Source organism: Paramisgurnus dabryanus, chromosome 17, assembly GCF_030506205.2.
Source record: "Paramisgurnus dabryanus chromosome 17, PD_genome_1.1, whole genome shotgun sequence".
Taxonomy (NCBI): domain Eukaryota; kingdom Metazoa; phylum Chordata; class Actinopteri; order Cypriniformes; family Cobitidae; genus Paramisgurnus; species Paramisgurnus dabryanus.
Genome location: NC_133353.1, coordinates 30,874,853 through 30,898,295, shown reverse-complemented (window position 1 = coordinate 30,898,295; position 23,443 = coordinate 30,874,853). Strand labels below are relative to the sequence as shown.

The window sequence follows — 23,443 nt, the reverse complement described above, 5'->3', positions numbered from 1 at the left end:
CTCTCTCTCTCTCTCTCTCTCTCTCTCTCTCTCTCTCTGTCTTTATATATGTATAAAGAGAACGAACTAAACAATCTCAGAATCACTGATTGTAAAATAATGAAACAAACAGATTTATCCTGTATCTTAAGCAGCTTATGAGACTGAACCATTGCAAATATTTACACAATATATTGCGCAAACTAACTCATTATCTGGCACACACAATGTGCTCGTGTGCATTTTCGGATTACAGCCCACCAACAGATTTCCCAGATGCCAAGACTGGATATTTTTATGAAAAACAAGACATGGGGAATACACTTGACTTTCTGTGACATAATAAAAGTGCCATATTTAGTTACATAAAAAATGTATGATTGAAAATGTATATAGATATTTTTGGTTATTTGATACTTGCTTTATTTTAGCTATTAAAAACCTTACATGGTTAAACTCTCTTTAAAGTTTAATTTTATCCCCACTACATGCCATTGTGTCGTACTTGTTACACTGTTTAAACATCCCGGCACAAAATTTGTGTTGTTAGTTTGATAGTTCGAAAATGTCTGCCAAAAAATATGGCAAAATGCGGTCAGGTGAATCCAAAACAAGCATATTTACACAAAGCTTCCTTAACCCATTTTTTTTGGTATAGAAGCCTAAGTTTGGTCTTGTTTTAAAGTTTTTTTACGGAAGTGTCTGGAGGTGAAAATATTAAATAAGAAAAAAATTTGTTATAGCAGTTTAAATGTAATGTTATAAATAATAATAATGCAATATAGTATTATTTTATACATAAATTATAACAAAAATTAGGTTTGTGTTGGTTTGCTGCATACTCTTGTCACAAATTGCTAAATTACAGTCATTACATTATTATTACTGCATAAGGTTTTGAAATATGAAAACTACATTCTTAGACCCCACATGGTTAATCTCTCTTTAAAAAAAGTTTAATTTTATCCCCACTACATGCCATTGTGTCGTACTTGTTACACTGTTTCAACATCCCGGCACAAAATTTGTGTTGTTAGTTTAATAGTTCGAAAATGTCTCCCAAAAATATGGCAAAATGGGGTCAGGTGAATCCAAAACAAGCATATTTACACAAAGCTTCCTTAACCCATTTTTTTGGTATAGAAGCCTAAGTTTGGTCTTCTTTTAAAGTTTTTTTACGGAAGTGTCAGGAGGTGAAAATATTAAATAAGAAAAAATGTTATAGCAGTTTAAATTTACTGTAATAAATAAAAATAATGCAATATAGTATTATTTTATACATACATTTAAAACAAAAATTAGGTTTGTGTTGGTTTGCTGCATACTCTTGTCACAAATTACTAAATTACAGTCATTACATTATTATTACTGCATAAGGTTTTGAAATATGAAAACTACATTTTTAGACCTTACATGGTTAATCTCTCTTTAAAAAAAAAGTGTAATTTTATCCCCACTACATGCCATTGTGTCGTACTTGTTACACGGTTTAAACATCCCGCCACAAAATTTGTGTTGTTAGATTGAAAATGTCTCCCAAAAATATGGCAAAATGGGGTCAGGTGAACCCCAAACAAGCAGATTTACACAAAGCTTATTTAACCCTTTACCTGGAGTGAGGGGTAAAAGGTGATGTACCCCTTCAAAATGAATATAACTCTGGCATTTTTTGGTCTAGAAGCCTAATTTTGGTCTTGTTTTAAAGTTACATAATTTATAAATAAACATAATGCAATATAGGATTATTTTATATATAAAATTATAACAAAAAATTAGGTTTATATTGGGTTGCTGCATACTCTTGTCACATATTAATAAATTACAGTCATTACATTATTATTACTGCAACAAGGTTTTGAAATATGAAAACTACATTCTTAGACCTTTCCAACAATATATAGTTTGTCGTGATAGATAACATTTACATGAAAAATATTTAAGTAAACTCGGGTGTGCCGCTCAAAGGACAGTATCAGTTAATGGGTTAAGACCTGGCTAGCTGTTCATGCAACCCAGGAACGGGTCAGTTTTTCAAAATTCAAAATGTATGTTTATAATATTATGTTTTACAAGAGCAGTGTTGGGGAAAGTTACTTTTAAAAGTAATGCATTACAATATAAATTTACTATAAGAGCATATTCAAATATGGCCACATCTCAAAGTTAAACAAGGTAAGTAGTACACTTGCATAAGAGCGTCTTCTGTCTCATCAACAGCAGAAAAGTTCCCGATCACTGTGATATCCCGAATCACGAGGGAACTCGATCAATGTGACTCTCTGAGCCAATTCTACATCTCATTGGCTGGTTTCCCTGCTCACTGTTCTTTAAAACTTTTAATGATTTGGTATAAGAGCAGGTCTGTTACCAAAGAGCTCTGTTATTGTAGAGTCCCTGGATTCTTTAAGACACGCATAGGATTAGATGTCATCGATCATCAAGTGCTAATGGCTTGTTAAAGATGGCTGATAGATAGAACCTGGTGTTGGGCTGAAGGCCAGCATCTGTGTAGCTCATCTCTTCTCCGCCACCGCTGAAGACGACCGCACTGTCGCGCAGCAGCCGATACCTGGAAAGCAGGCCGTTGGGTTTGAGCGGATGGCTCCAATGTAGCTCCACTGCTGTGGAGTTCACCTGTATATGCCTGGGAATTGTCCACACATCTAGGGCCATCAGAGATTAAGAAACAGTTAATACACAGTATACCACGGGTCTGTTGAATGCTTAATTCTCATTAACTGAGAAACGTTCCATGGGTATTTATTATTTTTCTGTAAACCACACACCTAACTTGTCAAATGTCTTAAAAATAGACACCAGAGCCGTGGTATATTGACTCTGGTCCTTTGATTTATTCGAAAATAATGCACACCCGCGATGTAACAGCTTTGCGCATTACCACCTTGTGTGTGCATTATTTTCTAATAATTCAACCTGTCGCCAATTATTCCTTAATAAAAGTATACAATGGGGCTGTTGAATGTTTTATTCTGATTGGTTGAGAAATGTTTTACGGGTATGCATTAGGGCTGGGCAAATTTTTTTTCCGATTAATCGTTTTTTTTAAACCTGGTTGATTCAAAATCGATTCTCATAGGCCACGAATTGATTTTTTTACAAATTAAATAACCTGATCCTGTTTGATCAAGGATTGACTTTTTTCAGCATACATTTTTCATCTTGCATCAAAATTGTATTGTATTTGACATAATTGTATGCATTTGAAAATTAGAGATGGGTTCTGTTTAATGTACCCAAGTGTACCTAAAATAAAAAAAGTTTAAAATACAGGTTTGTGGCTATTCATTTATTTTGATTAATTACTCTTGTAAACTTATGTTCACTGTTCTTTTTTATAAATATAAAGTGGAAGGGGTGTTTATTTTTAATACTATATTCATTGAGTCAAATCAAGAATCGAGCATAAATATTGATCAGAGAATCGGAATCGAAAGGAGAATTGATTCGATAGCTTGTGAATCGAAATCGAATCAATCTGGAACATCTGAATCGATACCCAGCTCTAGTATGCATTATTTAACGATAAACGCACACCTTACCTGTCAAATTTCTTAAAATAACCACCAGGGGAAATGTCTTAGCAATGTCTGTGGTAACCGTGGTATAAGGAAAAAATTGACTACCGTCCTTTGAATTATTTAAAAATAATGCATAACGACATTCTGCTTCATGCCTAAATGCCAACTTGGGTGTGCATTTTTTTTTTTTATTATACCACGGGTCTGTTGAATGCTGTATTCTGATTGGCAGGGAAATGTTCCGTGGGTATAAATTCATTTCGGATAACCGCACACCTAACTTGTCAAATGTCTTAAAAATAGGAACCAGAGAAATGTTTGTGGTAACCGTGGTATACGAGGAATAATTGACTCCGGTCCTTTGAATTATTTGAAAATAATGCACACCCGCGATGTGCCGCATTGCACCTTGGGTGTGCATTATTTTCTTATAATTCAATGGCCCGTCGTCAATTATTCCTTACTAATTCAACTGCCCATCGTCAATTATTCCTTATGTATTGTGAAAAAGTCTTAGGCCACCACCAGTTTTAATGACCATCCATATTTATTTTAAGACACAAACAGAAAACACAGAAAAATGTAATTTTTTTTTAACAGAAACACACAATTATCAGAACTAAATGTTTTTAGGCAAAAGTCTGTATTTAGTTTGACTTCTTTTGACAATTTACATCTTGAAGCCTTTTAAGTTGACTGAAGTCCTGAAGTTGTTAGATTAGATTAGGACGTAAGAGCAGCTCACACTAGACATTTCAGCTTATAATTTTATTCTTTTTTAATACTGCATATAGATTTCTAGTATTTTCTGGTTGCATTCTATTAAAGAGATTGAGAAATTATTACATATAGTTATTATACTATTGAAAAAACATGAAATCTAATGGAGGCATGGTAGCCTAAGACTTGCACAGTATTAACTAAGGTCATAAATTTATACATTATATATACAGTACTTAGGCCACCATGTCATAATTAGATTTGTTGTTTTTGCAATGTTATAGTGATCAAATATAATTGTTCCTCAGTCTCTTTAATAGAATACATCCAGAAAATACAGGAAATGTATATATACCGTAGTATTAAAAACTGTATAAAGATGTAAACTGATGTATTTTCGGGTAAACTCCCCTTCCAATAGCAATAGCAGGAATCTGCAGGATCTCTTAAATCTAAATAAAATTAAATCCTAATTTCTAATTTTAAAGAAATCAGTCTTTTTACTTCATTCTCATGTGTTTAGTGACAAGAGAGATCACACTAGAGGTCTTCACGTGTCCACTTAGATCCGAAAACCCGAGGTCCGACCCGAGACCCGATCGGGTTCGGGTCTAAAAGTTTCACATGTGCCTCGGACACGGGTCGCGTACAATAATAGCGGCATCGGGTCTCGGGTAATTTAAAAATGAATGTGTTTTTTCTGAACGGACCCGAGAAGACCCGAACTCTCTCGCCTGTGTGCGTCAATGTCCTTTTCAAACCTCTCATCTGTTTGCCAAGAGCGCTTGCGACATTGTGTGGTTGTCGGAAGGTTCATTTTCGTTGAGACAAACATGTCAGTCAATTATAAATGTACATTTTAGCGGTTACGTTGGTGTCGTCGTCATATAACAAAGTCAAACGAATGGAGCAGCTCGCCAAATTGGTTGCAAGGCCACCGGAGTTTCTTTCTGTCTGACTGCTGCGCGTGGGTCTGCAGAATGAACACACGTCAGTGCCGTTTACATTCGGTTCCAGTTGGGTTAAAAAAATTTTTTCACTAGTTCGGGTCGGACTCGGGTCTAATTTTCTCGGGTTTGTCTCAGGTCGGGTCTTTCTTTAAATTTTTTTTATTTATGCACGTCGGGTTCGGGTATGAAGTGATTCGGGTCATTTCGGGTCGGGTACATTTCTTTGGACCCGAGAAGACCTCTAGATCACACTAAACCCCAACGATGCCTAAAGAAGACATTAAGTCCTGAAAATTTCATTTAAATAGTTTTTTTGTACATATGCCCTATTTTCTGTTTGTATCTTAATAAAATAGATTGAAAATAAATATGGATGGATTTTAAAACAAGTCTGGTGGTGGTGGCCTAAGACTTTTGCACAGTATGTGTATATATATATATATATATATATATATATATATATATATATGTATATATATATATATATATATATATATATATATATATATATATATATATATATATATATGTATATATATATATATATATATATATATGTATGTATATATATATATATATATATATATAGACAGTTTCAACGGACACACGTGCGCTGACGCGATACACGTCTGGATCCAAACTTTACTTCCGGTTTAGTTTTTTTTAATGGTATGTAGTTGCTAAACTGATCTCTTGAACAAACGCCTCGTCGAAAATAACTAATGTTTTGGTTTGCTAGTTAATCTATGTGTTGTTTTTTTGCTTGTTATATAAATAAACTACGTTTAAAGAACTTTGTTGTTATTTATTCTTAGGGGAGTTTACCGGAAGTTACGCACTGAACACGCCCTCCGCTTGTTTATGTTGTTACTGCTGAAACCGTCCATATATATATAACAGTTTTCAAGTGTATGTATGAGCATTAATGAGTCTAGATACGTGTATGTGTGTGCATTAACCTGCTGGTGCATCTTCCAGCGTATGACCTATAGATGGCTGACTTGCACCACAACCGGCTGCAGTGCATGCAACAAGAATGAAGCTGTAGTTGGTGTGAGGCTGTAGACCTGCAAAAACATAAATATAAGAAAAACACACTGCCTTTAACGTGCACACTGCATCATATAAATACATACACTTTTTGTGAATGCCAAAATGGCAATATAGAAATGCACTGATACTTGAAATGACTGCGGCTGATTTTAAGCCAATATATGAACTCTTAGTGATGTTTCTCACAAATATTAAAGATTTCTTTAGGATTTTTAAAGTATCTAATTATTTACAGTAATGAACAACACATTTATAAATCATAGGCCAATAAAGTAAACAGCACACAAGGAAGAATATATTTTTATTATTATTATAAAATTTTAATACACCTACCAACTGATAACAATAGTAGTAATAATTATACATTTTTTTATTGTTTATGAATAATTTAAAGTGCAAAATTATTTTTTTTTAGTTTACACACAGTATTTGATAATAACACTATACATATACAATAAAGATCTGCTTCTTATCCTGTATAAACTTTAAATCTCAATCTATTCCTGAACTCTGTGCACCCCAAAGTCATGCCCGTGTCCACCGACTCACAGTGCCAGGTCTCCCTTTAAATCTGAAAAAATGCACGCATGCACCCAGCTGTTTAGTATGCTTGTCAGCCTCTCTCATTTAACCCAAACACAGATCAATGTTTTCAGAACGTTGAGCTGTGTTTGGGTTAAGTAAAGGATTCTGTTAAGCATACTAAATGCAGGGAGACAGCAGCTGAACACTGCCTTTAAAGCTTAACTCCCCATGCAAAACATGTCCAGGTGTGTATTCTAGAAGGGTTAGGTTATTATAGCGTTGAGGGTTAAGTTATTAGCGTTGAGTAATTTGCATGGTGTAAATCCAACCTAATATAGCGATCAGTACTTGGGAGAAACTAAAAGAAAGATTGCATTATCAATATGATTTGTTAAGACAAATTGAAGGGAGGTTGGTTTTAGAAATATTAATAGTATACCAAATAAAATTTTTATGTGGGAAATAAGACGTTACGTTTGTACAAATATGATAGATGATGTTCTTGATATTTGAAAAATGAAACAAGTGCACAGAGTTAAAATAGTGACTAGTGACATAACTAATAAAAATCATAAAGTTGTAATAATTAATAAGTATTAATATTATTCCAGATAATTAAAACGTTAAACAAACACATTGCAGTTCACAATCTCACAATCACAATTTTTTAAAATCTCAAACAAACTCAAGGGGGCACTCTTAGCTTGTTAAAGACACATGCACCTTTATTCAAAATGGCAAATAAATAAATAAGCAGGGGCGCAAAAAAATCAATCATTTTAGTTAACCCTACGAAACACCCACCGGCCGGTTTGTAGCACACGACTAACACAAAGTGAAACAATGCCGTAACTGTCATCCAAATTGTTCTGTACAGCCCGATGAGGACGTGCGAGGTAATAAACGATATAAAAAGATATTTTATTGACAAGCTGCCATTTATTGTTTGCATTAGAGAATATGAGGAGATGATGGCCGATATGTGCCATCCTGAATGTGGAGGCTTGATGAGAAAAGGTCTGCAATGCTTACTCACTTTACCTGCCACATTGATAAAGCCTCTAAATAATTAAGTGCCCACTTCCTGTCTACAATTACTTAATGTTTTTTTTTTCAGTCTGAAGGGGATTATGAAGCGATCTGTGGGCTTTACGTTTCGGCCAAGCTAGGAGACTACCCATGATGCCTTTTATAGGATCAGTTTCCCCCCCACTCACGCATAATTTAGGAGGCAGGTTCTTCTCTTCTATCAGGCCTCGGTGAACTCGGATAAAGCTGCTACACAACAATCCAGGTGAAGTGAACTCTGGAAGTGCTGCTTATACACAACGCAATGACTTTACACGCTTACATAATTGTTTCCTTCAACATTTGCTGTTACTGTAGCTTGCTTAGAAATATAGTGTATATTAATACCTTACAGATTTAACATTGTTTGCAGAGTATTGAAATAAAAAAGGTAAAAGAAATCAAATTTACTAAGCATTACAACTGGAAAAATGTTGTACTCACTGTAAAAAAAATTCAGGTCTAATTTAATTTTTGACCTGTAATAGGTTTACATAACTTATAAAAACAAGTTAAAATTGTTTAACTTAATTTGTTAAGTTGAAGTAACATAAAAATATATATTACTTTGTTATTATTTATTTACAGTGTGTAAATAATAAATCATTCATTTACCCATGTCCAATAAATGCATGGCTTACAACATAATTTGCATAATGGAGAGATATAATTTACACCAGTTAATAAAAACCTATGCATGTTTTTCATGGGAATTCTTAACTTAACAAAATATGATAGTTTTAAATCACGGAATTTAGTATATAATCTCTTGTTAGTTAAATTACTGTAAAATAGAGTAATAATATAAGATGGAATTTTTTGGTTATTTATTTTGAGGTCATTTAAATTAAAATTAAAAAAGCCACATTACAAAAATAAAAAAAATATAAAATCACCATATGTACTCAAAAAACTTTCCTTATTTATGTTTTCTTGAAAAATATCATATCTTTCTCTCTTTTTACCTCATCTTACTGCATTTTTACCAATGTGTTAAAAGTCACCGTAAAAACCGATAATGATTTAATTTATGTCTTTAATTTGGTCTCCTTTCATGTCAATAACAAAGGGGACAGGAACTGCCTTTGTCATTGAAAGTGGCATCATATAAAAGCGACGGATTTTGCAGTGTGTGTGGATGCGCACGACTCCTGCGGTTACAAAATCCCAATACATGCATTACACACATTATATTTTACATAGGGGCAGTTTCCCAGACAAGGCTTATGACTACAATGCATATTTGAGCGGTCTCAACTAAAAACAGATTGCACTGACCTATTTTTAAATACAGTATATCTGTGCCACGGTTTTGTGACAAGATGCACAGCAAAAATGTGTTTTTGTAAGTATGTTTGTAAAAAAAAAACTTAATTGTCCTAATATAAATAAGGCCTAGTCCTGGCTGTATCTAAACCATGTCCGGAAAACCACCCAATGTATAACATACAATATTCATTTTAGCCTTTTGTCACTGTAAAGATTGCAATGTAAACTTATATTTGCAACCAAAATGTAACCAATCATAAATATTTATTGTGCTGCACGATCAATTCACAGGTACCAACTTAAAAAAAGAAGTAACTGGAAAAAAGAAGTAAGCCTGTAATCCAAGTGGTGTTTAAATTGGTGGCTTTGTAAAACATGAAGCTTGGACAGTATGGTGAACTGTATGTGTGCGTTTAATAAAGTCAAGAGCAGGAAGTTTTAAGGAACACAAAGGTGCCTTGCAGCAGCAGTCGATGCGGAGAGCAGAGACCCAGCTCGGCCGAATGGCACAAAACATTTGAAGGATTTACCAGCAGCTCCGTGCGGAGGGACATGAAAGTCTCGATGTGGCTTTAGAGCCTCTTCACAAAGGAAACCCAGAGCAAAGGCATTCTGCAATCACTGCCAGTGACTGAACGCTGTCGCCACTGTCGCACAACTGAGCCAGAGTCCCGCCCATGCCCGCCATCTCCCCCAGCCAAGTTTTAAACACGCCACACTGCCAGCCGGCCAAATATGCCATCAGATCCCCTCCCTCTCCGCTCGCCGCGGGATCCCAGACTGGCTCACTGCTTTGGCACGTGCTGCCTCTGCCAACTTCAGGGCCTTCAGAGGAATGCAGAGAACGCTGAAAGCCCTTCACTGAAATATCTTTGGGCGCCAGCGGGTTGCACAGGAACTCCGGCCGTACGAAGGTCCCTGCTGATTTCAAGCTTATTTACAAAGACGTGGAGCTTCCCAGCATTCCCTCTGGAGTACGCAGAGAGACAGCAAGCAGCCGACAGCCCCTGAAATCGACATCAGAGAGTCACGTGGCAGGAGATTCCTCGTGAAGAACAACAGCGGACAGATTGGTACATAAACCATCAAGCTGGTTTTCAAAATGTTTTACTGTAGGTCAGAGCTGTCACAAATCTCTTATGTAATTCAATTGAAACAAAGCTGTGAACACGCATCTAAAATATATAAATAAATGAGACTTTGTCCTGGACACGAGGACGTCATTTTTTCCTGCTTTGACAATGCTAGATATCGGCTGCCTCTCCGAGGAGTGAATTTATTCAGATTAATCCCGACTGGAAAGAGATCAGACGCTCCCCGAAACTACGTGCCTGACTCAGGTTTGATAATCACGTCGCTGATAATGTCGACAGGCCGAAGTAAGAGGCGTTCTTCTCCGCTGTGCATGAATTATGCGTTTCACGGCCCTCAGAGAGAGACACATAGGAGTTGTTTCACATGAGACCATTTGCAAAGATAAACAAATACAGACAGTACAAATAATTTAACTAAAATTATAAATAATATATTGTACAGTACTATGCAGTATTTTTTTTAAATAAATTTGCACATTTTAATAATCATCAATCAAAAATACTTAAATTATGAGTTTCTATTATTATTGTTTATAGTATTTACATTTAATATTCAAGCTACATATTTGATCAGTATTCAATTATTATATATTGCAGTTTTAAATTCTAATAAAAATAAATAGTGTTTACAGATAATAAAAATTATTATAAGTATTTATAACTATAACAATAAATTACTGAAAAATTGTCAAATACAGGTTATATTACATAAACTTTCGTTAAATGAGAAACAAACCAAAGACACTTTGTGGCAAATGAAAATCTTTCTTGGAACAACATTTTTGAGCACTTAATCTAAATCCCTCTCTCTCTCTGTTTGTTAGCTGTTGTGCAGCTGTCCGTTGCCATGCGTCGTCCCGTGCGGTTCTGGAAATGGGAGAGAGTTCCGCGCGCGTACCCTTGCGGTGGTGACGGATGGCTCAGGGCCAAGAACACTGCTCCTCTCCAAGGCAGATAAAAGAAGCCCCACAAATCAGCATCGGCCTCAGGAGTGATGGGCAGGCCGGCTGCTCATTGCGGGAATCAGGTGTAAATTCAGTCATTAGATGGCTTCCAGAAACAGCATGCATAAATAAAGGCAGGGCACGTGGAGGAGACGCAGTGTATCCTCGCTCGCCGCTGCAGCCGTCAGCGCCAGCATGGGGCGGCTTCTCTCCGCTGCTTAACCAATTCATCACTCGATCTTTGCACTGTATCTGTCTTTCCTCTTTCTTTCATTCAGTATTCAATACCTCCGATGTGTTAAGTCATAGTGCTACTGTCTTCACCCATCGGATAAAAGCTTTTGCTGTCATGTTCATTTCTTGTTTTACAGTACTCTTTAATACATTATTTGCCTACATTAATACATTATGGAACTAGAATACATTTATTTAGACTTTAATCATCTAGATTTTAGGTTAAAATGTAATCTTAGGTGCATTGGCACCATTTCCCTTTAAGTTTTGCGCATCACATTTACTTTTGATGAGTGTATGGTGTGATACAGGTAGATTTTTAGTAGTAATTTTTTGTGATAAAATCATCTCATATAACGCAAAGAACATTCGGTGAAAATATAACCTTGATATCTTAAATACTGACCAAGTAAAGCAAAAAAAGCTAAATAAAATCTTACATTATCCCCCCAAAAATGTATGTTAAGTGGCTTTATAAATTAGTAATTTGCAATATTCAGTAAATAAAATTAACCTTATTAAAACAAAATTATAAAAAAAATATCACTCAACAAGTAAATCATTTATTAAATAAAATTAACCTTATTAAAACCAAATTATATAAAAAATCACTCAACAAGTAAACAATTTATTAAATAAAATTAACCTTATTAAAGCAAAATTATTAAAAAAAAATATATAACTCAACAAGTAAATAATTTATTAAATAAAATTAACCTTATTAAAACAAAATTATAAAAAAAAATCACTCAACAAGTAAATAATTTATTAAATAAAATCAACCTTATTAAAAAAAAAATAAAAAAATCACTCAACAAGTAAATAATTTATTAAATAAAATTAACCTTATTAAAACAAAATTATTAAAAAAATATATAACTCAACAAGTAAATAATTTATTATATAAAATAACCTTATTAAAACAAAATTATTTAATAAATATCACTCAACAAGTAAATAATTATTCACTTAAAGGGACACTTCACTTTAAAAAAAAAAATAGGCTCATTTTCCAGCATTTTCCCCTAAAATTTAACAATTGACTTTTACCGTTTTGGAATCCATTCAGCCAATCTCCGGGTCTGGCGGTACCACTTTTAGCATAGCTTAGCATAATTCATTGAATCTGATTAGACCATTAGCATCGCGCTCAAAATTTTTTTCAAAAACATTTAAGTGTCCCTTTAAAGTGATAGTTCACCCAAAAATGAAATAAAAATTTTCTCACTTTAATATTTTCTCACTATAAATTACACTAAGGAAGATATTTTGAGGAATGTTTGTAACAAAACCGATCATGAGCCCCATTCTCTTCGCCCATTTGTTCCTACTATGGAAGTGAATGGGGCTCATGATCGGTTTTGTTACAAACATTCCTCAAATTATCTTCCTTAGTGTAATTTATACAGGTTTGTAACAACATGAGAGTGAGTAAATTATGACATAATTTAGATTTTTGGTTGAACTATCCCTTTAATTTTGAAAAACAAGCTTATTGGGCAATACCTGTGACATCATAAGCCATCTTCTCCTGTGTATGTGTGTGGATGACTCCGACGCCGCTCTGATTGATGTGGTACTCCCGAATTACACCGTTCGGTTTGGCCGGCACATCCCAGCTGATCCTCAGGGCCCCCGGCCCGGCCGGACTCACGGTTGGGGCACCGATACCCTCCGGTTCCCTCTGGACAGTCACTGCCACAACCTGCACACATACCAAAAAGAATTACAGAGCAATTTGCTCTAATGGAGGATTGGATATCCTGCTCTAATAGAATGTCACTAGCGCTTTCAACTCTTGTCTTTAGGAGTGGCAGACTATTAGGAAAGGGCCGCGAGAGGTGGTTAAGGTGTTTTTTTTGGCTACGTGTAGGCCGGCCCGGTGTTGGCCTGATGTGCTTGTGAGCCCGCAGTGTCCAGAAAGATTAAATCAGGTTCCTCATTCGCAACGACAGAGCTGGGTCCTGCTGAGCGACAACAGGGTGCCCCGTGGTAATTGCTCCCCTTGTATTGGGTTGGGCAATAATTGCAACTGTTTGGGCAATGCTTGCAGGTGTACAAGTTAATCCCGCTCCACTTAAAAACGATCGTGCACGGGTGAAGAAGAAAGAAGCAGTGGATCATTGGTGGGCAATTGGTGTGCCGGCCGAGACCAGGGGCTGCGCGGAAAGAAAAATTGACCTAATGCCGGCCTGAGCGGTTCTTTTTACTTTGCCTCCGGCGTTCTGGCTGACGGCCTGGCAGATTTGTGTGGTTATTGATAATCTGATCCTAAATTAGACATAAAAAGAGGAGATGGACAGGTTAATTTGCTCTTTCATCAGCTGAGCCACTGACATCTATTACAAGGAGACAACAATTATGGCAGGAAGTCAGTTGTTGCTCTGGTTCTATTAGCTTGCTATTAGAAATATCCTGTTTACTCAGCACTAGCTGCATAACATGAGAATGAATGGGGGAGTAAGGCTATTGTTATCCTTTACAAGTGTTTTGTAGCTTTGCACTACAATCCTTGTAAATACTTGCAGGTAACCTTGTGACAAAGACGAAGGACAATGGGAAAATATCAGTACTACTGGTTATATGGGCCTTAAAATTGAATTAAGTATTTTCCCCCACATTAAAGTAAAAATAATAAATAACAAATAATAAAAAAACTTAATCTATCCACACCATTAAAGTTTCTGTAAGATCACTGTTGCGTTGGTTAAAGAGAAATGAAAGTCCACAAAAGACAAGCATGAACTTAAATGTGTAATGCAATGTTTTTATGAATGTGAATGGAACTTATTTATGTTCGGATATATTCCTGTATCACATTTTAATGTGCAGAAACATTAAAATAAAGTGATTTTTCAGGAAATTGTATACATAGTCAATACCACCTGGCTAAACCAATTTCAAGAGTTTGGGTCAGGACTGTTTTTTACCAACTGCTGACCACAGAGTGTCTGGATTTGAAAATATATTTTTTTTATTTGGTGACACTAGTGCAAGGATAGGTCAACTTTTTTTGACTTGATGGAAATTTACACCAAATTAACACTGAATAACTACTGTACTGTATATATACACGGACATGTTGTACCATTATTATGAACACAATTTTATATTTTTAATTTTTTTTACAATTTTACAATTTCAGTAAGCTCTTGGACTAAATATAAAACATATTAAACTGTGTTTCCAAAGATGATTGGAGGTCTTACAAGTTTGGAACGACATGAGGGAGAGTTATTTAAGGGACAAAAAGTAGAATTTTTCCCTATCTAGTGGTGAAATTGTATTTTGCATTCAAAGGAATAGTGCTCTCTAGCGCCTCGCTTTTCCAAATGCGTGTTGCAACTATGGTAGCCGTTATGTAATCACTAATCTCCTTGTCCGTTTCAGCTGGTTAACGTGTTCTGAACGAAAACGCGTTGCGGTAGGCTGGTGCTTTTTGTCCCTCTTTGCTATTATAGTTTTTCAATACGGCGAAACGACATGGAAGCCTTCTTGGACTTACCCGTTCAATGTAAATAAAAATAAGAAATTCTAAGCTTACAAAGAAAAGTCAGATCATCGACAAATGTAATTTGACACCAATGAGGACATATTTATGAATAAAGACATTGATTTTGACTAATTAAATATTTAAAAAACTACATATTGTCCCTTTACCTCTTTCCCCGCCACTGACGAGTTATCTCGTCAATTAAGAGAAAACGCTCCCCTGCCAATGACGAGAATTTCCGGCTTTCCGCAATACCGCTATTATCTTCCGCACCTTTTACAACCCGGAAGTACCGCCTCACATGAAAGGGTAAGAACTCCGTGTATGTTTTAAAGATCGCTCTGCATCGGATATCTATCAAAAGTCCTTCGCAAAAATTTAATTATCTCAGCTTTTTGCTCAAAAATTTGTGTTTTTGAAGAAACCTACCCATATTTGAGAGGTGATAAAAAGAGAACTAATGAAGGTAGGATGAAACGTTTTTTTTTTTTTTAAAGCAGAGGGTCTGTTCTTTCTTTCATTTGATATATTGTATGTTTATTTTTTAAAAAAGAACATTTTCTGTAAGGCATTAAAGGTAGGGTAACACATTTTGAAAAATGCTAACGGTAGCCGCCTAGCAATGAAATCCCGATCCCACCCTCAAGTCAAATCGCTCTCCAAAGTCACGCCTCTTTCCAAACACATGAACACGCACAGATCAGACGGTCACGTCTCATGTCTCATTCACCAGTGAGAAAACTTTGCAGTACAAAGTGAATAACACTTCCAAAATAACCAACATAAACAACTGGTTTACATCAGAATTAGTTTAAGCACACGTTCGGTTGTGTAGACGTAGTAACTATATCGTTATGCTAATCCGTAAACGAACACAAATTTCATAAGCAACACAACGTTTCATCAAAGTAGAATATCTGAATCCATCTCAGTACAAACATATCGCGTACCTACCTTACCAAAATAAAAAGTGCAACGACCCTTTCAGACCCTTTGCCTCCTGTAGCTGTTTGCATCTCGTGGTAAAGCAGTAAAGTTACTGATGTTAATTTGGATTTTTGCTCTTGCTGATCCAGGCAGTTTTTGCTGTTGTTGTTATAAAAGATGCATTTAGTTTTGTTGCTCCTGTGTAGGTTGTCAATTCAGCAGAAAAGTTTGGTGTTCTCGCTGCTTACAGACAGAGCGCACGTGAACGCGCCGATGACGTATGGTATCTGCGTGGACTCGCTGCGCGGTGGGAATTCAAATTACGCTTACGTATGAGGGACATAAAAGGAAACGTCCGTTCGGACCGAAATCTATGATTTGTTGAACATTTTTTGGTCCTACGCCTTTCACAGATGACATAAATTTTTACAAATACATTTAAACAACTTAACACAGTAATTGCTATCAGAATGTGAGGAGACTTTTAACCAGCATAACTAAAAATGTTTCAGGATCAAATCTGTTACCCTACCTTTAAACTTTTGAAAAAATCATGAAAAATGCTGGCGCTGGCTGGCAACTCTTTTTTAAAAATGCTGGCGGTGAAAGAGTTAATGACATTATTTTCAATTTTGGGTGAACTAACCTTTTAAGTGTCTGATAAATTTAGGAAAATGAAAGGGATAGTTGACCCAAAATGACAATTCTGTCAACATTTACTATGTATTTTTTTGTTTTGGCGTACATGAGCACCATTAACTTCCATAGTATTTATTTTTCCTGCTATGGAAGTGAGTGGGGCTCATGACCAATTTGGTTATAAACATTCCTCAAAATATATATTTTTTGTGTTAATCAGAACAAATAAATGTATACAGGTTTGTAACAACATGAGAGCAAAAAAACGATGACAGAATTAAAATTTTTATGCAAACTATCCCTTTAACTATGATTTTATTAGAGTAAAAGTGTAGTAATGATGTTTTTCTAACATTTGTATTACCATAATTTTACTACAAACCCCATTGGTAAAATATGGTCACTGTGGTGAGATCATAGTAAATTTCTAAAAGCACTTACCACAATTACTGTACTTACTTTGCTTACTATAGTTAAACCATAGTTAAGGGCAAATCATCTCAAATCACAATGAAAATAGTAGTAGTCTTTAAAAACTAATTTTGGACCAAAATACAATGATATTTAAAGGGATAATTCACCCAAAAATGTTTAATTCTGTCATCATTTGCATGTTGTTACAAACCAGTACATATTGCTTTGTTGTGATGAACACAAAAAACGATCTGAAGCCCCATTGACTTCCATAGCAAGAAAAAAGAATACTATTAAAGTCATGTGGGCTTACCATCAATTATCAAAATATCTTTTTTTTATTAGACAGAAGATAGAAACTGGGATGCAAATGATGACAGAAGTTTAGTTTTTGGGTGAACTTACCCTTAAATACATTTAAAAAATTGTCTCATGGGCCAGATGAAAGTGCCCAGTAGGCCAGATGTGGCCCGCGTGCCGTAGTTTGCCCACCTCTGCACTGGTGCCACAGGTAAGTTGTAAACAGTTAAAACTACAAGTATTAAATATTTTTTAAAGTAACACTTAATGTAGGGATTATGAACAGTAAAACATACCCATACTAAGAAAGAAAACTCACTTTGGAGCTGTCTGTGCACCCGGCGGCAGTACACGCCCTGAGCTGGTACATGTACTCCTGAAAAGGTCGGATTCCCGCTGCGTCCGTGAAGCTAAGATCAGTACCGCGGAAACGTTCCTGTCCGTCACGCAGGATGACATAGTGACTTATCTCTCCTATCACAAAACACACAAACACAGTCAAAAAGGGTCTTCAAAACAATTTCGAATATCAGTGCAGACTGACTTTTTTTCAAATCACAACAGATTGGGTGGCAAGCCGTTTGATTAGAGCTGAAGTCCTAATGAGCAATCAGCTTGTTTCTTTACATATTAAGTGGCACAGAAGTTCACTAAAACGAAGCTTGTTATTCTCACTTAGCGCATGTGAATTTCCCTCCTTATAAATTATTCTGCCGAGCTATGCAGATTACGCCTAATAACAGTCAGGTCTTCAAAGGAGGGATGATAAAACAATCAGATAGTTTCACTATGACAAGAGTTGTAGCATTACAGCCTGCCATCCAGTCTGTTGGAGAACTTAATCTTCTAAGTGTCACGGTTGTGTGCGCAGAAGGCCAAACTGATTGATAATTTACATAACCAAACCTTCTACTGAATAAACATATGACAATATTGCCATGAGAGGAAAAAAGTGCGTTGCAAACTGTAGTATTTGATCTTTTAGTAGGTAAAAGAAACAAAAAAATTGTGTTGGTTTTCATTTAAAAGTTTGAAACTGTCGGTTATAAAAGTATACAGCGGCATCTTTTGGAGACAATTACCATTAGGTCTGTTTGGGGTTGACCAGTCTAGAAGAATGATATCATCGCGAAGGCCGACAAGGTTCCAGCGAGGAGGGGCCACGCCCCAGGGCACATCTTCTTTAGTAGCGACCTGGGCAAAGGGGCTAAATCCATGACTGTGGCTGTTCCAGGCACCGATTCTGTACTCATATCTGGTATAGGGATCCAGTTCAGTATCTGAAATGATAAACGCATGACCATGATATGGCAGGTATCTTAAAGGGACACTCCACTTTTTTCAGAAAATATCCTCATTTTCCAGCTCCCCTAGTGTTAAACATTTGATTTTTACCGTTTTGGAATCCATTCAGCTGATCTCCGGGTCGGGCGGTACCACTTTTAGCATAGCTAAGCATAATCCATTGAATCTGATTAGACCATTAGCATCGCACTAAAATAACCAAAAATAAATTCCAAATTAAAAATGGACTCTTCTGTAGTTACATAGTGTACTAAGACCGACAGAAAATTAAAAGTTGTGATTTTCTAGGCCGATATGGCTAGGAACTAAACTCTAATTCTGGCGTAATAATCAAGGACTTTGCTGCTGTTACATGGTGGCGGGAGGCGCAATGATATTACGCAGCAGCCAAAAAATAGTCCCCACTTAGTAACTTCAATAGCAGGGGACTATTTTTGGGCACTGGTTATTTTTTAGCACAATGCTAATGGTCTAATCAGATTCAATGGATTATGCTAAGCTATGCTAAAAGTGGTAGCGCCAGACCCGTAGATTGGCTGAATGGATTCCAAAATGGTAAAAACCTAATGTTTAACTCTAGGGGAGCTGGAAAATGAGCATATTTTCAAAAAATGTGGAGTGTCCCTTTAAAGAGGAGTCTTAAAAGTGTCCTGGTCTTCACTTTAAGACTTTCAAAAGTAGCCAGAGACCTTGTATTTACTGAAATGCTTTTCGCTTAAAGAAAAACAGTAAATCTGTGTGTGGGGGGTCATGGGTGTAAATCTTCAAGATGGGTTTCGTCAGACGAAGGCACTTCTATGAGTGACAGGATGACAAAACACTCTTATTACGAGAACAGAGGACAAGCTACAGTCTCGCAACAAATAAACAAATCAGAACAACTATCAAGCTAACTTACAGTATTGACATACATGCAATTTGATTTGTAAAACATGCACAATAACGCACAGGGATGAATCATGCACAGGAAGACTTGATAGGCATAATAATTAACTAAAGTCTGGCAATGCATAAACAAATCACAACAGGTACATATAGGTCAACATACAGTATTTATTTACAAAAAAACAACAACATTCAAATCTGCCTTCATTTATACTAGGGATGCATAATGATTAATCACGATTAATCCATAGCAGAATAAACGTTTTTGTTTACATCATATATGTGTGTAAACTGTGTCTAATAATTATATATATAGTATATATAAATATGCACACATGCATTTATCGTTTTAAGAAAAAATAATATATTAAGTATTTATATATAATACAAATTATACATAAATATACAATTCAATATAAACAATTCAATTTATACAATTCAATATTTTCATAGAATGCCGTTTCTGTAGCTCAATTGGTAAAGCATTGCATTAGCATCGCACAAAGGTCAGGTTTCCTACAGACCACATATACTAATAAAATGTACAGTATAGCTTTAATGCAACGTACGTTGCTTTGAATAAAAGTGTCTACATAATCCATAAATGTAAATGTTAAATGTAGATACAACTTTTGCATCCTTTAAATTAAAATATAAAAACAATACCATGCAAGGATAAATTATGCACAAGATAATAAAAATGTATATATTATTGCATAAATTATTCCACTGTCATTTCACTTTATTTATTATGACTTAACTTGTATACTTAAATGTTCTGATTTCTTTGTATGAATTCAATATTTGGCTTCATGGCTACACCTGGGGGAAATTTTGTGTCAATAGCCCACTTAGAAATCCCCTTACTGATAAACATGCTGATGTGTCAAATACTTATTTTCCCCGCTGTATCTCGGATGACTTGACAGTAAGTAAATCATGGGGTTATTTTCATTTTTTCGCTGAACTATCCTATTTATTAGGGCTGTCACGATTATGAAATTTGGCTGGCGGATAATTGTCTAATAAATTAAATGTAGATACAACTAATGCATTCTTTGAATTAAAATATAAAAACAATGCCATGCTAGGATAAATTATGCACAAGATATTAAAATGTATATATTATTGCAAAATCAAAACAAATCATAACATGTTTATCAAGATAACTTACAGTATGCTAACTTATAATTTATACAAACATATTGAATTACATGCACTGACACAATAACATGCACACGGAGACCAGAAACGCATATTACTAAAGTAAACAGTCAATATGAATATTGCTGTTGCCCAATCTCCAGAGCCCCACAAAAGTCTCAAGGGTGTTTGCAACACAAGCGTCAGGAGAAAGTTAAATCTTTCATGAATGTTTGGCTGGCAAACCAGCATTTGTGCAGCATTTGTCCGAGCGCACTCGGAGTGTCATCTTTCTCCGAGGTGCGGGTATGGGGGCGTGAGAAACATCTGGAAGAGCGCAGGGCCACGGCAGGTTTATTCGCTTCAGCCCAGATGGTGGCACAGCTCTGAGTAGAATCACTCTCTTCGTGCCAGCCAGGCCCCCCTCAACTACAGCATTAGTCTTGATTAAACAGACGTAACTAACCAAATAAATAACATCTCGGGCGAGGTTGAGACGGTACGACAGGCCAAAGCTCCTCTTAAAAAGATAAACATGGGTGTGAGTCAAGGGGCCAATCCAAACGCCAATATTAAATGTGTTAACGGCGAGTTTGAAATAAGGTGCGAGTTATGACTTGTGACAATTAATACACAGTTAAACATCTGTTTTAGGGAAAACATTAAATATGGAGATGTTTCTAGTGTGGGGAACGTTCCAGAAATTACTGAATGATTGTCGTCTTTGTCTCACTGATATTTCACAGATCCAGTCTGTGAAAACCCAGCTAAAGTTATTTTGTGATTTAATGTTTTATATGTAAAATAATGTAAAGAACATTCTGTAAAATATAACTTTGATATCTTTAATATTGAGTGAGTAAGGTCATGTCAAAAATTGAAATCAATGTGAAATCAATGAGTGAAATCAAACCAAATTATGATACTTTAGCCTGGATTAAGAATCAATAATCTCTGATATGGCATAAAATAATATCTGAATGTGGTTGAATACTACTACATGAGTATATGCCATAAAAATTCCCAATACATTATGAAATGGATGGAAATAGTCCATGTGGCTTTTATAAGCATTTGTGCTTTTAAATAATGTATATATATTTTAGGTTACAAATGAAAACATTTTTAAAAAATGAAATAAACAACTTGCATAAAATTTTGCCACTGTGTGACAAATTAGTTTTTTTTAAGTACAAATATTCCAGGTAGTTTTGCAGTTTATATAAAAGGTCATAACACCTCATGCATAAAAATTAGAGAGATAGTTCAGCAAAAAAAAAAAAAAATCGCATTAATTACCTTCAGAAGGCCTATATTAACCCCGTGGAGCCACATGGATAACTTATGTGAAGAAGTCGTGGACCCTGTTTTTTACCATTATTATTATTAAAGAACAAGGAACAAGAACAAGGAACAAGGAACAAGAGATTTTCTAAAATAATTTAATTATTTCTAAGTGGGCCATTGACACAAAATTTCCACCAGATGTAACCATCAAGCCAAATATTGAATTCATCGAAGAAATCAGAACATTTAAGTATACAAGTTTAGTCATAATAAATAAAGTAAAATGACACAGGAAATAAGTATTGAACACACTTTATTTAATACTTTGAAGAAAAGCCATTTGGTGATTACAGCTTCTAGACGCCTCTTGTATGGAGAGCCAGTCGTCTACATTGCTCAGGAGTGATTTTGCCGCATTCTTCCACACAAATGGTCTTTAAATCTTAAAGGTTCCTTGGGCCTCTTTTATGAACTTTGATCTTCAGTTCTCTCCATAGATTTTCTATGGGATTTAGGTCAGGTGATTGAGTGGGCCATTCAAGTAACTTGATTTTTTTTCTTTGAAACCACTTCATTGTTTCCTTGGTCTTGTGTTTGGGATCATTGTTTTGCTGAAATGTCCACCCTCTTTTAATTTTCAGCATGGTAGATGGCAGCAGATTTTTATCCAGAATGTCCCGGTACATTTCCCCATTCATCCTGCCTTCAGTAATATGAATTCTGCCAGTACCCCTTGCTGAAAAGCAGACCCAAACCATGATGCTTCCACCCCCCAAACTTAACTGTTGGTATGGTGTTCTGTGCCATTTCTTCTCCAAACATGGTGTGTAGAATGACTGGCAAAAAATTCAATTTTGCTTTCATCCGACCATATTATAGTCTCCCAATAATCTACAGGCTTCTCCAAATGCTCTTTCACAAACTTTAACCAAGCCTCAACATGCTTTTTGTTCAGCAATGGAGTCTGGCTTGGTGAGTGTGCATGGATGCCATGGCGGTTCAGTGCATTGCTTATAGTTTTCTTTGAAACAACAGTACCTGCTGATGCAAGGTCTTCCTGAAGTTCTGCCCGAGTGGTTCTTGGCTCTCCTGATTATTTTTTGGACTCCTCGGACAGGGATCTTACGTGGAGCATCTGATTGTGGCCGGTTTATGGTGAAGTGATGCTCTTTCTATTTCCATATAATGGCCCACATGGTGCTCCCAGGAACTTTCAGCATTCTGGATATGCGCCTATAACCATTCCCCCATTCAACGATAAGATTGAGAGAGTTCTTTGCTTTTACCCATGAAGCCTTTACTGTGTGCCTCCTGGGTAATGAGAAGCTTTTAAAGGGCCATCAATGAGGACTAAAGCAGCTGATATCAATTAGTACTGATATGGGGCAGGGTTTCTTTCTCAATACTGACAGATTTCTGGTGATCTCCTGGCTTTCTATCCCATTTTGCACCTTGTTCTCTTCATGTGTTCAATACTTATTCCCTGTCATTTCACTTTATTTATTATGACTTAACTTGTATACTTAAATGTTCTGATTTCTTTGTATGAATTTAATATTTGGCTTGATGGCTACATCAAATACATATTTTCCCTGCTGTATCGCAGATGGCTTGACAGTGAGTAAATCATGGGGTAATTTTCATTTTTCGCTCAACTATCCCTTTAATAGGGCTG

At 35.7% G+C, this 23,443-nt stretch overlaps 1 protein-coding gene across 1 annotated transcript in view; it reads right to left on the bottom strand.

The window, feature by feature from the left end:
• The window catches only part of ush2a (Usher syndrome 2A (autosomal recessive, mild)), a 328,961-nt gene that overhangs the window by 57,892 nt on the left and 247,626 nt on the right, over nucleotides 1-23,443 (bottom strand). The window contains exons 52-56 of the mRNA XM_065288316.2: nucleotides 18,231-18,428; nucleotides 17,468-17,622; nucleotides 12,882-13,080; nucleotides 6,148-6,255; nucleotides 2,459-2,642 (exon numbers count right to left, since the gene is read on the bottom strand). Coding sequence (XP_065144388.2) covers nucleotides 2,459-2,642; nucleotides 6,148-6,255; nucleotides 12,882-13,080; nucleotides 17,468-17,622; nucleotides 18,231-18,428 — 844 coding nt within the window. The remainder of the gene's footprint in view (nucleotides 1-2,458; nucleotides 2,643-6,147; nucleotides 6,256-12,881; nucleotides 13,081-17,467; nucleotides 17,623-18,230; nucleotides 18,429-23,443) is intronic.